The sequence below is a fragment of the Hylobates moloch genome, unplaced genomic scaffold (genome assembly GCF_009828535.3).
Source record: "Hylobates moloch isolate HMO894 unplaced genomic scaffold, HMol_V3 SCAFFOLD_9, whole genome shotgun sequence".
NCBI classification, from domain to species: domain Eukaryota; kingdom Metazoa; phylum Chordata; class Mammalia; order Primates; family Hylobatidae; genus Hylobates; species Hylobates moloch.
This window is the reverse complement of record NW_026652284.1, coordinates 17,698,876-17,715,214: the sequence shown is the minus strand read 5'-3', so window position 1 is coordinate 17,715,214 and position 16,339 is coordinate 17,698,876. Positions and strand designations below refer to the sequence as shown.

The 16,339-nt window shown below is 53.3% G+C and overlaps 1 protein-coding gene across 3 annotated transcripts in view; it reads right to left on the bottom strand.

Moving 5' to 3' along the window:
* The window catches only part of IFFO2 (intermediate filament family orphan 2), a 51,807-nt gene extending 40,392 nt beyond the window's left edge, over nt 1-11,415 (bottom strand). For 2 of the 3 annotated variants that reach the window (XM_032759113.2, XM_032759115.2), the window contains exon 1: nt 10,410-11,414. In XM_032759113.2, coding sequence (XP_032615004.1) covers nt 10,410-11,071 — 662 coding nt within the window. In that variant the 5' untranslated portion in view covers nt 11,072-11,414. Of the gene's footprint in view, nt 1-10,409 lie in introns of all 3 variants that reach the window. The other variant, XM_032759114.2, reaches the window with a different exon arrangement.
* Between the last annotated feature and the right edge of the window lie 4,924 nt (nt 11,416-16,339).

Sequence of the window (16,339 nt, the reverse complement as noted above, 5' to 3'; positions counted from 1 at the left end):
GTCTCACCAGTGTCCCACCCAGACCTCCAAGACTCTCTGGTCCTGACTTTGCAACAAGCTTTCCCTAAAGCTTCCACTACCACCCCCCAAGATGGCCTTCTGCCTGTTACCACAGTGGGCCAGGAGCAAAACGGGGGTGCCAACGGGCCCTGGGAAGATGGGCTGACCCTATACAGAGAGGAGCCTGTCTGCGGGGAATTTCACAAGGTCTACTTAGACCAGTAGCTCTTCCCCTCCCCCAAGACAGCAAACAGGCGGCAGCGAGCCAAGAACCGTCTTAAATAACTCAAGTAATAAAGATGGCCAATTAAGAGGGCGGAAGGCGCTGTCTCCACTGCAGGGGCCTCTCTCCATCGAGCAGCAGATGAGCAGGGTCCGTGCGAACACACATCCCAGAGTCGGAGCACGCAGGCCAGAGGGCGCTGAGCAAGCATCTCAGAGACAGCTCAGAGACAGTCCCCACCCCCAGCACGGCCACGTGGAGGGGCTCCTGCCAGGGCCAAGGCCCAAATGCCATTCGATTCTTGCCCAGCTCCTCTCCCCAGAACCCCCAGCCTTATTTAGTGATTTTTGCCACAGCAGCCAGAATCGGAGCACCATCATCGCACTTGCCATCCACGCAACATGACCATTCCCATTTCCAGATAAGAAATGGAGGCTCAGAGAGGCAAAGTGACTCTCCCAAGGTCTCGGAGCTGACAGGCAGCAGAAATATACCCTGCAGGTTCCTCTCTTCCCAGCTTTTGGGTTCCACACAAACGTTCTGCTCTAAGCTGTCTAACATAGCAGGTTTCTCTCCAACTTCCCATCCCAGGATCCAGGGGAGGTGTGAATGTAAAGGCAAGAGAGGACAAGGCATTGCATGGAGCTTCAAGGAGCTTCCGCCTGCTTGGGAAGTTGGAAAAGAAACCGCAGTGTGGGTAGAGCTCAGGGCTCCCAAGGATTTAGTCCCCACAGGCACTCCACTTGCCAGTTTACAAAGTGCTCCACAGGTATCATTTTACACAGTCCTCCAAACAGCCTCATGAGGTCAGATTTATTACTCCCATTTCACAGAAGTGAAAACTGAGGCTCAAGCAGGAAAGCTGCTTGCAATGGGCACGGCCCTTTCTGGTACTACACAGGTTTAAGGTTGGAACTGGAGCCTGACTTCCTGGGGTCAGATCTGGGCTTGCCACTTTCTTTCTTTTTTTTTTTTTTGAGACGGTGTCTCACTCTGTTGCCCAGGCTGGAGTGCAGTGGTGAGATCTCGGTTCACTGCAACCTCCACCCTCCAAGTTCAAGCCATTCTCCTGCCTCAGCTTCCTGAGTAGCTGGGATTACAGGTGCCTGTCACCATGCCCGGCTAATTTTTTTGTATTTTTTTTGTAGAAACAGGGTTTCACCATCTTGGCCAGGCTGGTCTTGAACTCCTGACCTCATGATCCACCCGCCTCAGCCTCCTAAAGTGCTGGGATTACAGGCATGAGCTACCGCACCGGGCCTGGGCTTGCCACTTTCAAGGTGTCTTGGCCCAGTTCCCTCCCCTGCCTCTGTGGCTCAGTTTTAGCATCTCTAAAATGGGCTAATGATAGCACCCAACTCACAGGGTTATTAGCGCTTCCATGAATTAAATGTTTGCAAACCGCTTGGAATGAAGCCTGGCAAAGAGTAAATGCTGTATAAATATTCAATGAAATTCATTAAGTGATACATGTTTATTGTGCTCCCATTATCCACAAGCACTGTTGGAGAAGGTACTGGGCACACGCTGTTGTCACGTGATGCTGCCACATGGCATGACACATTTGTCTATGTCCCCAGATTCTGAGTTCTCGAGGGCAGGGGCCTGGCCCACGGTGTGTACTCAGCCACTGTTCTGGGATCACCACCACTTTGGCTCCTCAGACATCCACACCCAGCAGTCTCATCTTCCCCAACGAGAGGCACCAAATGATTGTAACAACTTTCTGTTCCCTGGCAAAGTTCACAGCACTGACTGAAAGCAAAAGCTAGGGAGACTCCAGCCCAGGGCGGAGATGAGCTCCCAAACAGCCACCAGAACACCCGAGGCCCTCTGCTGCTGGTGATCCGTGATGAGAACTTCAGGCTTGCTGCTGCCCTGAGGACACTCAGGGGCCGGGCAAGATAAATGGAGCATTAATTGAGAGTCTGAGATCCACAGGCTGCCCCAGCTTTGCTAGGCAACATTTCACAGAAGTGAAAACTGAGGCTCACAGCAGGAAAGCGGCTTGCAATGGGCATGGCCCTTTCTGGGTACAGCACAGGATAAAGGTTGGATCTGGAGCCTGACTTCCAAGTTACTTTTCCTCTCTGAGCCTCGGTTTCCATCCTGCAGTGCCACCACCGGGTTTAAATGAGACCGCATGGAAATCACCAGACAGTTCATAATATGTGTTCCCTGTTCCCCAACCCCTCCCCTGCGAGCCCTGCCAGCCCCCATTGAGACCTTCTCCAAAGAGCAGGGGCCTGGACAGGCCTGCTACAGTGGCCCGGGAGCCTCATCTGCCTGCTACTGCCAGTGATTCATTTGCTTCTCAAGAAATAATTACTGTAAAGTGACAGCAGGGAGTCTTCCCAGTGCAGCAGCCGCCTCCTGTTCTGCCACCCGCCATGGCAATATTGTGACAGGTGCTGGGGAGACCCTGTGCCTCCTGCCTGCCTCCTCACCCTGAGCCAGGCTTTGCCAACCTCCAGGGGCATGGGACAAGGCCACCTCCTGGGAGGAGCACTGACCTTGGGGTCCAGAGACCCAGACGGACTCGTGGCGAGATCTGGGACAGATGTCTTCACCTCTCTGAACCTCTCATTTGTAAAATGAGCATAATCACTTCCCACCGCTTGAGACTGCTCCCATAATTATCACATATTTAAAGAAGTCATCACTGCACCTAGCACAAAGTAGGTGCTCAATAAACGGGAGCATTAAGCCATATTGATTTATTTTCAAACCCTTTTGCAAAATGTTTTCCTACTGCACTGTTTTAATTGACTTTTACCTCAATCCTGGGAAGCAGAACTCGTAAGAAACCACACCCCCATTTTACAGAGCGACAAACTGAGGTGCAAGAGATTAAATGGCATGCATAGAATTGTGCTACATTACGGAGAGAACGTAGTCTTCACAGGGATGCTGGGCAAGCCCACCTTCCCACTGTCCCCATTCCCAGGTGGGCATAGTGAAGCTCAGACCACATCGCAGGCAAATCCAGACCAGGACCTGGGCTCCACGGACCCTCCAGAGAACCAGGCACTGCCATTTGCCAGGTTTACTGTTGGGTGACAACTACCCTCTCTTGTACCAGGTCTAGAATGAGAAACCACATCCTGCCCAGGAAGCCAAGCACCCGGTGCCCAGTGTGGGTGGGAGGACACTCCCCTTGTGGGCAGGCGGCAGCAACGTCACAAACCTTCAGCAGTCTCCCATCTGGCCTGGAATTTTCTAAGCACCTCACAGTCTGGCAATGCTCAAAGGGCTGTGCAACCCACAGATGCTGCCAGCAAAGGGCACGGGACACCCTCTCCCAGTTTCCAGCTTGGTTCTCAACCTCTGCCCACCCCACAGGGCCAGCACAGCTCAGCCTCTGTAGGGCACCCACTCTCTGCCCTGTGAAATCATGCCGAACTTGACTGTTTACATGCCCTGCGCTGTAGCTAGGCAAGCCTGTCTACTTCTTCCACAACCTCCGGACACAGAGCTTAGCATCCCTGTTTTACAGATGAGGAAAGTGAGGCTCGAGAGGCAGTGACTAGCCCAAGGTCACTCGGCTTTTAACTCCTGCCCTGGGGCCCCAGCACCCGGCAATGCCAGGCTTGGGGGTTCATTCAAACTTTGAACTTTGGCCCAGGCCTTCTGATTCCAAGTGCAGGCCCTTCCCTCCACAAGCAGCCGAATCCCTGGACGTGGTCTGTGTCGTCCGTCTTCTGTCCCATCCTCCTGGAGGCCTACTAGCTCACAGCAGCCAGACACAGAGGCCTCCCTGCTGCATGAGTATTTACTCAGCATGGGCCTTGGCCAGGTCCTGGCTGGGATCTGCCAGTGGGAGACGAAGGCAGAGCTGGAGCCGGCCCCCACAGAGCTTCCAGTCGATGCGGGAGCAGACACATGCCAGGTAGTTACAACTCCGGGTGTGGCGGGCTGTGATGCGGAAGGTGGTGGGCGCTTAGGACCGCCTGACAGCAGAAAAGTCAGGAAAAAGCAACACATCCCTAATCCTGAGAACAGGGACTTGGCAGGGCTGCCTCCTTCCCATCCCGGGCCTTCAGCCATCCGCGACATAGGAAATAAATGGAATGCCAGCCGGCCTTCACCTCTCAATGCGATCAAAAGCCAGGACTGCAAACGCAAAGCCCACAGCCTCCGGTGTCACTGACACATGGCACAGTTTAAATCAATTCTCCTGGAAGGCAACGCATCTCGTTGCAGCAAAGGGCGTGTTCAAATTCCGGGTCTACCCTTCTGTGTCCTTCAAACACGGTCATGTGTGGGGACGTGGGCCACAGGACTGAATGGAGAGCCTGGTGTGTGCATCTGCATGTGTATGTCAGTGTGTGTGTGTGCATGTACATGTGTGTGTGAGTGTGCATACACGTGGGGGGAAGGGGGACCCAGGGGCCCCGCATCCGGTCTCGTTTGCCAAGGCAAAGCCCCGCCTCGCATTCCTCTGAGAAGGAATCTTCAGCGTCAGCTGTCTCCCTGCTTCCTTTTCTTTTCTGGGACCTCATTCCCCTCCCTCTAGCTTGAGGCTCTGAGAATCGCTCCCAAATTTGTCCCCAGTGAGAATGCCAACCCAGCCAAGGGATTCTGTAATATAGTTCTCAAGGGACCCAAGGCGCTAGATGGAGGGGTTTGTGTGTTTCTCTTAAAGGAAGTTGGGAGAAAGGGCTGGGGGATGGCGAGAGATTTCCGGAGGCACAAATCAACTGCTAAGAGTAGGTCAAACATCCTTCTTAGATGCCGGACAAAGAAGCAGCCGTTTTCCCTCCACCCCCAACACCATCTCTGGCGCCTCCATGGGACAGAGAGAGCGGCGACGTGCCCTGAAATGGACTTGTTAGGCAGTCAGGGCCATGCTGAGAAATCCTTGTAAATTAAAGGAACAGACTTTGCCAGGGGAAGGGGGTTGGGCTGCGGTGGGGGTAGGCATGCCCAAAACCTGCCAAGCCCCAGGTACCTTAACACCAGATCTCATTTGTTCCTTCTCAATCCCTGGGAGAGCAACAAGATGATCCCTCTTTTACAGAGGACGAAGTGGGGAGCTCCACGGGCAGCTCAGAGAGGCCAAGCCACTTGCCCATGTTCACTCAGACAGTGGCAGAGCCAGGATGCGAAACCCTCTTCCACCATCGAAGGCTGCCTCACTGGAAAATCAGAAATAAAGAATCCGTATTGGTGCCAGCTTCAGAAATAACGAAAGTGTCAATGGGAGTGGCAGGGAACAAAGCCCTCAGCTTTCTATTCCAGGGCAGCCTTCGGGCTTCGGGACATTCAGGGGCCAGCACCCACCTGCTTGAGGGCCCCCCTGGGGTGTGACGGGACCAGGCAGGGGACACTCCAGCTGACCCACCCACCATCTCTTTTTGGAGTCCTCCATTCCGGCCAGCAGCCCAGCCCCTTCCGGCTCACAGTCAGAAATAGCTGTGACAAAAGTCCCTCCCATCCCAGAAAGTGGCTTTTTAAAAAAATGTTTAAAACAGACACACAAAAAGGTGAAAAGAACATAACAAAGCCTCGACTGCGGGCAGATGATGCGGGCATCATGTCGAGGCGGGCAGGCCCGCTCTGCACGGCAGATGGAAGGTCTGCCCAGCTCGGCACTGAGGGCCAGCCCCCCTCTGGGCCTTGGTTTCCCCACCTTTAAAATGAAAGTACTCAGCTGAATCGGCGGTTTCTTTCTTTTTAAAACAGCAGAACCCTTTTTAAAATGGAATATTTTTTGGACAATCTGGGAGTCAGAGAGGCTGGAGCTATGGTGGGCAACATGGGTCAAATCTCAGGTACTCAGCCTCCCACTGTCCCCCAAGTCTCCCAAGGCGCCCTGCTATGGACTCCAGGGCTCTGAAAAGCCCACCTGAAAGCCACCAGGCTGAATGATCACAGTGGTCTCTCCAGGCTTCCAAACCACCCTCCAATCACCCCAGGCACCAGGAAAAAAGAAACCTAGCCTCCAGGCTGACTTCAACTGGGGGGCGCATACACTCAGCCACTCGCACGGAAGGGAACAAGGCCAGCCAGCTGCAAATCACACTAGGCCTGAGGGGGCCAGGATGGCTGGACAGGCTTCTGGACAGGGGCACCAGGCCCCCAAATGAGTCACCCTGCCTGACAGGCAGCTAGGCCAGCACTACCAGCACCAGGCAACTTCCTCTACCAGCCTATGGCAACTTCGCGGCAGCTGCCAGGCTGGAGGGACCTTTTTCTTGACAACCTTAAAGCTTTCCTGCGTCCTTCCTTGGAGCCAATGAAGAGAGGGGAAACGGTTGAACCAGTTAAGCCTGGGGATGGGATGGCCAGCACTGCCCATGCCTGGAGCCTGGATCCTAGTTATCTGGGGCAGAGACAGGAGAGGGAAGGGGAAGCCCAGAACAGAGAAAGGCTTCAGCGAACACAGTGTGGTCTCCAGAGGCAGAAAGATCAGCCACGACGCAGGCCTCTTGGAGTCACTGACCTAAAGTAGAGAGAGAGCTGAGAGAGATCACCTACAGGAACTCCTGCATGTACAGGTGGAGGAGCTGAGGCCCAGAGAGGGCAGCGGTTGGCCAGAGGTCACACAGCACCTAGTGGCAGAGCTGGACCTAAAGTCCAGGTCTCCTGGATGCCAACTCAGGGAACTCTCCACTGTTGAGTTCAGATAAACTCAGTGGGAATCTCCAGGGAAAAGCCCCCAGCTTGCAAAGTCAGAACAGGATATTTTAGTGGCCCTGGGTGGTGACAGAGTAGAGATGTTTGTTTTGGTTTCCAAATCAACGCTTGACAACCTTGTCCTCGTTGCAGCTTCAGCAACCACATTTCCCACATGGTAAAGACCTTGGTTGGGCCAAGGGAGAACCAAAGCAGTGGTGACTGGGGCCAGGACCCAGGCACCCCAGGCCAGGGGCTCTGGTTTGGGCTGGTGTTTCCAAAGCACAGTTCGTGGACCACTGACGGCACATGAGATGATGCTCGGTGGTATACAGTTGACATTTTAAATCTAAAATATATTGAATACCTGGGTGGATTCATAAACAAAATATGGTCTATACTACAGAGGAATATTTTTAGCTATAAAAAGGAACAGCCGATGAATACATGCTACAACATGGATGAACTTCAAAAAAAATACTCTAAGTGAAAAAAGCCAAACACAAAAGACTACAGAGTATATGATTCTATTTCTATGAAATGTCCGGAAAAGGCCAATTTCTAGAAACAGAGCAGGTCAGTGATTACCTGGGCTAGGCTTGGAATGCGAATTTTCTGTAAATGGACATGAAGGATCTTTTTGGGGGGTGATGCAATGCTCTAAAACGGAATTGTGGTAATGACTGCACAACTCTGTGAATTTATTCATCTTTGACTTGTACACTTAAAATGGGCAGTTTTTGTGATATGCAAGTTGTACCTCAATGAAGTTGTTAAAACATTTTATGTAAGTAATAGCACAGGCGGTAGTACATGGACGTGGCCAGAATTCACGGAGGTGGAACTCAACAAGCCTCCGGCTTGAAGATCGCTGAGCCTCGCAGCCCAAGTTGTCCTTTGGGGAAGCAAGTGGGGGTCTCTGGAGGTGCAGCTCCCTCCAGGTGGACCAGCAGAAACCCTGGAACCTTTCCCTTCTGGGTTAGGCTCCTTCTGAGCGTCACTGCTTGGAGTTCTGTGATAGACATCCTGGCATGATTTAAAGCCCTTCATGGCCACAACAGTCCAGGCAGAAGACACCTGGGTCTCATCCCTTAGACGGTGACTTCTCTTATGGCCAGGGGATCAGAAGCGGGCTGGGAGCTCAAACTCAGATTTATATATTGCCAAGGCTGGAAAGACCCTTTGAGATCATCTAGCCCAGTGGTTTTTCAACTTTTTTAAAAATGCTTATCAAATGTCTGCCCTCCTTCCCAAAGAAAATTCTTAGGAGATACCCAAAAGATACTACTAACAAGTTAGCATGTTAGTGGAACCCAATGAGTGAATATTAAGAACTTAAAGGTGGGTGAGCACATTTTTATCACTGTATTAACGTCTTAATGTTATTTTAAATTATCATTTTTATTAGATATTCAATAAACCCCTAAAGCATCTCTAAGAAAGCCCGGGGTTTCAAGGACCACAATTCTAGCCCACCCACCTCACTTCACAGATGGGGAAACTGAGGCCCCGGGAAAGGAGTATACCTGCTTTGGAAAAATTCAACATGAGTCTTGAGTCAACTTCAGAAAAAAAATGGAAGAAGAGGTGTGCATGCCTCCCAGAAGGGCGGGAAGAGAGACGCCCGCACTCCACCTGTCTCAGCAGCGCCGTCTCATTCCAGGCCAGCGCCAGAAGCTGACATCACACCCCACGCCCTGGGTGCAACTTGAATAGATCATTGCTCAATGCCAACCCATCTCCCTCCAAGACTGGGCACGGTTTTTCCATCACCTTAGTAGCCAGGTCCAAAAAGCACACACACAATAAAACAAACACAACACAAGCCTGAGGCATGACGACACAATCAACAGTGGCAGACAGGAGGGCCCGGCCCATCCTTCCCCAGTTTCACCATTGAGAGCAAGTGCCTGCTTCCCTAGCCTGCCCCAATGACATTGACCATAAGGGGCGGCGAGGTGGCCTCCCTGTGGCAAGGCACCAGGCAGGCCATTCTCAAGTCCTCCAGAGAAACAGGTAACACAGGAGAGAAGCCCATCTCCCAGTGGAGTGTAAGACCTACCCCCAGGAAGCTAGGTGCCACATGAGAGCTTGAGGACTCTCAGCATTTCTACTCCCTGCTAGCTTGACAAAGTGCCTATCATCTTTAATAACATCGGCTTGATTACTTCATACCTTCCAAAGAGCATCACCATCCTGCTCTCTCCTCGAGCAACTGTGGGCAGATTTTATTATTCCCATTTCTCTGATGAGCAAACAGGCTTTCAAGTGATTTGATAATCTCACCAGCAGGTATAAGGCTGGCATTTGAATCCTACCCAGTTGCTAGCCTGTCCAATGGGAGAATAAGGAAGGAGACCTATGCCCAGCTCCCTGGACAGACCTTTAGAGATGGAAGGAAGGGTCCTTCTCAGTACATCCTCCAAACCCTGGAGTTCAGAGCCAATATCTCCAAATGGAAGGCTGCCCGTGCCTGGAACAGCGACTGCCAGGGCCAGAGGGCCCCTCCCCCAGCCAGGCCTGAGATGCCAAAGACAGACCCTTCTCCTCTTATGGGAAGAGGAGGAGGATAGGAGACCCCTCTCCTCTTATCGGAAAGCCAAGCAGACAGTATTGTCGGCCAGACTGCAGGCAGGAAGCAATGACAGTTTCCCAGCTGGGGAATCTGGGCTGGGCAGGAATGCACTGGCCAGTCTTGCAGAGTCTGGACCCCAGTTCTAGCCAGAGATGGTGGTCTCAGTCCATTCAATGTCCAGTCTCCAGCCCAACATTATCTTCTCCTGGGGGCTTTTAAGGCTGAGTTTGTTAGGGCTCAATAAACCATGAGACTCAGGGAGTGGGGAGAAGAGGGATGAAAGGAGGCATTTTATAAAAGCTTGTGAGCAGTCTGCTGTAGTTGTGGTTATCCAACCCAGCAAGCTGGACCTTACAGAGCTGGAGCAAGACAGCAGACACTGGCCCCAGGGGGTAGGGGCAGATCCATCCATTTTCAAACACGTGATCTCATTTAATTCAAGAAATAAAAAGGCAGTGGGTTGGTTAGAGTTTTTCTTTTCATATATTGAGGGAGGGGAGCCTATTTCCTACTTCCTTGGTAAAAATACCTATGCTAGGAGACAGACTAGCCAGGAGTGGTTAAAATCTCTGGTTGAAATCCTGGTTTCACCACTTACTCGCCAAGCCACCTTAGGCAAATCGTTTAGCATTTCTGCACCTCGGTTTCCTCATCTGCAAGATGAAGATAAGACTGCCTTACACAATACGCTGTATTGTGCTGAGAATTAAATGAGATCGCATAAAACACAGATAGTTATTATGTCACCTAGAAAACAATGTGCCTAACCAGTGACAGCATCGAGGTGGCCCCCACGGTAGCCAGCGCCCGCCCCCATCCTGGGATCTAGATAACTGGGCCTTCCTGGCGTGCGTAAGACGCTCTGCAAACACAGCTTCCAGCCCACCTGCCAGTACCAGCTGCCCGCCCGGCCCCCGGCCCGCACACGCATTCCGCGGCAGCCTGGACCTGGGCACCCCCTCCCAGGGCGGCGGGGGAGGGGCGGCCACTCACCTCCGCTTGTACTCGTCGCGCTCGCGCTTCACCTTGGCCAGCACGTTGTAGAGCGCGCGGATCTCCGGCGTGATGGTGTCGATCTGCACGCCCACGCCGTCGGGGTGCACCCACGACACGCCGGGGCCCTGCACGGTCTCCACGCCGCCGCCGCCCGTGCGCCGCACCTGCGTGTAGCTCCAGATAGTCCCGGGCAGGCGGCCGTAGTGCTGCGGATGCGAGCCGCCGCCGGGAGGCAGGCCGCCCAGGGCCACGGCATTGGCGTTGGCGCCGGCCGCCGCGCCGCTGCCGAGGCCGTGCCCGCCGCCGGGAGCCGGGGGCCGCAGCAGCTCGGGCCCGGTCTGCACGGCCTGCTCACGGGAGAAGGTCTTGTAGCGCAGCCGCCGCTCGCGCTCGCTCTGCTGCTGCTCCAGCTGCTTCTCCAGCAGCCGGTTGCGCCGCTCCAGCTCGTGCACCTTGGCCAGGAAGCAGCGGAAGCGCACGTTGAGCCCCTTCAAGAGGTGGATGTTGGAGCCCAGGTCGTCCCGCAGCGCCGCCGTCACCGGCGACGGACCCGGCCCGGCCCCGCCGCCGCCGCCCCCGCCAGGGCAGCCCCCGCCGCCGCCGCCCGGCGGGCAGCCGAAGGCCAAGGCCATCTCCCCGAACAGCAGCGAGTTCACCATGCGCCGGCTGCGCGGCTCAGGGCCCCGGGCCCGCGGCTCCAAGTGCGGCTCCAGCTCCGGGCAGGGCTCCCGGCGCGGCCGGGCCAGGGTGGGCGCGGGCTCCAGCGCGGCCGGCCGGGCGGTTCCAGATGCGCGCCAGATGCGGCCTCCGCAGCGACGGCGGGACGGATGGCCCCGGATGCGGGCGCCGAGGCGAGAGAGGGCACTCGGCCGCTCCTCGGGACGCGGTGGAGGCCGCGGTATCTGCGCGGGGCCAGAAGGGTCGCGGGTCGCACCGCCCGGGCTGTCAGAGACGCTGTGGAGGGGCCGCGGCAGCCGCACGCAGAGGACTCTCGGCCGGCACTGCCCCCTCTGCGGCGGGCCCCGCCCACTGCAGACACTGGCCCCGCCCCCGCCGCGGCCCCGCCCACCCCTCCTCCCTCTGCGGCGTTCCCCGAGCCCGAGGCTCCGCCCCACGAGGCCCGCAGCGCCGGGCCCCACCCACAGACCCTCGGCTCCGCCCACCTCCGGGTTCTCCCGCTTTCTCCGCAGCATAGACTCCGCCCAGCTCCCCGGCGGGGCCACGCCCTCTCCTGCGTCTGGTCCTGCCTCCCCGCCGGGTGCCGATTCTCTGCTGGGGGACCCGGACCGCAGAGCTGCACCAGGGACCGGGTTAGCTGGAACCGCCGCAGAGCCAGCCGGGCCTCTTAAAGGGGCCAGCAGCCTCGGCAACGCTCGCTTCCACTTTTTAGGGCGCTCCTCTCCCACGTCGCCTGCCGAGAGGGCTCCGTTTCTCTGTCCTCTCCGCCCCCAATGCCCCTGGCCCCAAATTCCTTCGGATGTGGGCGACCGCGGCTGGAAGGGCTAGGGGACCACAGTATCCGAAGGTGCATCAGAACCCCACCCCCACTCTAGTCTGGGGAGGCCCAGATCGACCTTCCGGGGATAAGGAGGCGCCTAGGCCGGCACGTGCCCCACGCTGCGGACCCGGGGGTGGGCTCCTCGGATGCTAACTGCGGGCCTTGTCCTCTCGAGATCGGCCCGGGCACAGCCAAGCCCGCTGGTTCCCCCGCCCACTGAGGAGCCGAGCAGCATGGAGGTTGGGGAGGCCGAGAAAGACCCTCCCGGGATGACACCCACAAACTCGGCCTGGGCCTCGCCTCTGCTGAGCTGCTGAGCACCTCCCCACCACCCACACCCACACGCTGAGATGAAGCTGACCCCGAGAGCTGGGGATTCCTTTCACAGACATGGGGCTTAGCGGGCCGCCCGGGGCAGACCGAGGCAACCCGAGGACCCATTCATTCATTCATTCATTCATTCAAATGTTTTCACACCTACCACGTTAAAGGCCAAGTTCTCCAGTCTCTGGTGTCTCCTGAACCATGCTGCAAACATTAGTATATGTCAGGCGTCATACTTATTTATTATCCCCATTTTACAGAGAAGGTCACTGAGATGTTAAGTAGCCACAGTGGTCCAAAGTGCGTACTCTAACCGGCCTTCCGCAATGCTGGCCTCGGGCCTTGTGTCCATTTCCGCATTTGGTCCTCACCGCAAACCTCAGAGGGGAGGTGACCCCCACCTTGAACCCCCACCTTTGAACGCCTGTGGTTTGCATTGTATATACTTAACCAGATATGTGGCATGTTTCAGATTCTTCCGACTGCGTTTTTTAATAGCAATTTAATTTTTGTCTTGCTACTAACTTTTGTGTTTGTTTTGTCTCTTTGTATGTAAGCTTGAGGACAGGCACACTGTCTTACATGGACAATGCCTTGGTGTTCTTGGTGACAAAGGAGACACGGGCTTGCCCTGGAGTGATGTGGCTGTGATGTTAGTCTGCTGTGTTTTTGATTTAGCCACAAAAGCAAACCTTCCCCATAGTACCTTCCCTCAACCGCAGTTCCTTGCTTCCTGTCAACACGGACTCACCTTAAACACCCAGCTCTGAAACTCACTCATCTAGAAACCTTTCTCTGCTTAACCCAACCCAATCTGGACACTGCCCTTTACTCTTCATTCTCTCCTCTCTTGATGATGTTCTTGTTTATCTAACCTAAGTAATCAAAACCCCTTTGCCTTGAAGCAGAGGTTCATGGACCCCCCAAGAGGACTGAGGATAGAATTCTGGGGGGTCCATGACACAGGGGTGGACAAAAGTTGTATCTTTATCCTCACTAATCTCTAAATGCTTTGTTGTTTGTTTGTTTGTTTGTTTGAAACAGAGTTTCACTCTTGTTGCCCAGGCCAGAGGGCAACAGTGCGATCTCGGCTCATCACAACCTCCACCTCCAGGGTTCAAGTGATTATCCTGCCTCAGCCTCCCAAGCAGCTGGGATTACAGGCATGCGCCACCACGCCCGGCTAATTTTTTGTATTTTTAGTAGAGATGGGGGTTTCTCCATGTTGGTCAGTCTGGTCTTGAACCCCCAACCTCAGGTGATCTGCCCACCTCGACCTCCCAAAGTTCTGGGATTACAGACGTGAGCCACCGTGCCCAGCCAATGGTTTTTAACATATCCTTTGATTATGAATGTAGGCAGCAAGTAGATGTCCCTGTGATTTTGTCACTAGTAGAAATCACAGGTATTTACATAACACACTACAGTTACTGTAAACATCTCAAGATATCATCTAAGCTACCAGAACTGCGAAATTAAAGTCATATTAGACCCACCACTAAATCTTATTTAATGTATTAGTAAAGGAGAACATATGTTACTCTATGACAAATTGTTAATACTTTGATATCTATTTTTAGTAAAATGATTTTTCAATGTAATCCTAATGCCTTTTAAAAAAAATTATTCCGAGAAGGGGTCCACAGGCTCCACCCAATGCCTGAGTGGTCCCATGGAAGAGAAAGGGTTAAGAAGTCACACCTGGGGAGTGGCTCCCTGTAACCTCTTTCAGGAAGGATCTGTCCTGCCAACAAAGTTGCCCTGGAATTGGGGTGTGAAGCCCTCCTTGAGGGTGGGGGCAGCCCTGCCCTGGGCCCTGGAGATACTCAGACTTTCCATGATGACTTGTGGAGCACCTGCTTCGGCACAGATCCTGCATTAAATGCAGAGGAAGGAGCTACAGGGGTTCCAGGGGAGCTGATGGAGACAACCAAAAAAGACCATCCTGAGGCATGGGAGGGGTGCAGAGGAGGAAAAAGGAGATGGCCAAGCAGAGCCCAGAAGATCTGAAGGAATTGAGGGAAGTGGTAGCTGGACCTGAAAGGGGTTTCAGCTGAACCCTAGAAACACGATATGTACAGACAAAATGGCTAGAAAATAGTTTCTTGGCCACATAGGAACAAGACACGCGGGTGCTGCGTGTCTCGCTCTTTGTGGGTAAAATGTGAGGTGAGGTTAACCTAACAGTCCTCCAGCTAGGGTGACCAACCATCCCAATTTATCAGGGACTGAGAAGGTTTCTCTTGATGCTAAAACCTGGAAAGTAAATCAGAACGAGCAAATCAGAACGAATGTGTCAGCCTACTTCCATCCCGTATCAATCTGGAGGCGTCTGAAGCCAGAAGTCCTGTAGCTCAGGATGCAGCCAGCCCAATGCTCTTGTTTTAGGGACCAGAAAACTGAGGACTACAGAGAGGTAAGGACTGACCCAGGTCACCCGAATAATTGGTAGCAAAGCCTGGTCTAGAATTCTGGTCCCATTCCCTTTCCAACGGTAGGTCCTCCCTGGCCCAGACAATGAATTCAGTGGTCTCCTCCCCTTAACCCTGGACGCTGGCAGGCTGGCTCCCCCATTCAAGATCCAAAGGAGGCTAAAGGCGGGTCCTTAAGGCAGCGGGAGGGTTCCAACAGACAAAGGAACATCCCTGAGGGGCACACCAGCCTCCTCTCACTAAATAAGGATAATTAGGTTTTTGTTTTTTGGCAGGGTACCTCCCCCCTTGACTGTCAAAGTCACAGTGGTGTGTCTAACCTGCCCAGACTCTTTCTGGATGCAAGAGGGGAGAGTGGAAAGAGATGGACTTTTAAGACAAGAGATTGGCTAAGGTTTGTATCTAAGTCACTTTACCTCTCTGAGGCTCTATTTCCTCATCAGGGAAATGGACATAACCGCTGTCAATGAACAGTTGCTGAATGAATGAATAAAAGAATTAAGAAATGAATGAGAAAATGACTTTTATTCTTCCTGCCCTGCTCCCCAGCCATTTCACCTGCTAACAACCCCTCATCCTTCAGGTCCCAACCCCAAGCACGGAAACTTCTCTTCTCGGAACCTTCTCTTCTCGGAACCTTCTCAAGTACCTGCCAGGTCTGGGTGGAGGGTGCTTCCTCCAGGCTCTGCCAGCACTGCCCACCCTGTGGCAGCCCCAAGTATACTCTCTTGTCATTGCTGGATTTCTCATCTGCATCTCCACCCCTTCTAGCCCAGCCTTCTAACACTTGCCAACCCGATTCACCCTGGAACCCATATCCTGGCATGGTAGCTGTCACATAATAGGTGCTCAACGAAGATGAGTTCAGGTGAACAAATGAATAAGCTGTTAATTACTGGAGAAATTCCTGTAAAGTGGATCATGGCTGCTTAGGAAATGTTATATTTGCAGAACGTAATTGCATTTCTTTATTTTACTTTATTGAGGAATATTTTACATATTACATAATTCACCCATGTCAGTGGTTTTTAATAAATTTACCAAGTTGTACAAACAACACTATAAACCAGTTTTAGAGTATTTCATCATCCCCACTCCTACCCCCTGCCCCAGACAACCGCTAATCTAGGATCTGTCTCTATGGAGTTGCCTTTTATACATATATCAGATAAATGACATTCTACAACACGTGATCTCTTGTGTCTGGCCACTTTCATTGAGCACAATGTCTTTGAGGTTCCTCTATGTGGTAGCATGTATCAGTAGTTTGTTCCTCTTTATTAATTATCTCTTTTTAAATTTTAATAGTTTTAATTTTTCCTTTTCTGTACTCAGTTCTTCATCTGGAAATAAGACTATAAGACTATCTGACCTGGGGCCAGGTGCAGTGGCTCACACCTGTAATCCCAACACTTTGGGAGGCCAAAACAAGTGGATCACTTGAGACCAGGAGTTTGAGACCAGCCTGGCCAAAGGCTTAACACCGTCTCTACTGAAAATGCAAAAAAATTAGCTGGGCATGGTGGCATGTGCCTGTAGTTCCAGCTACTCAGGAGGCTGAGGCACAAGAATCACTTGAACCCCCAGAGGCCAAGATTGCACCACTACACTCCAGTCCAGCCTGGGTGAGAGTGAGACCTGGTCTCAAAAAAAAAAAAAAAAAGAAGAATATC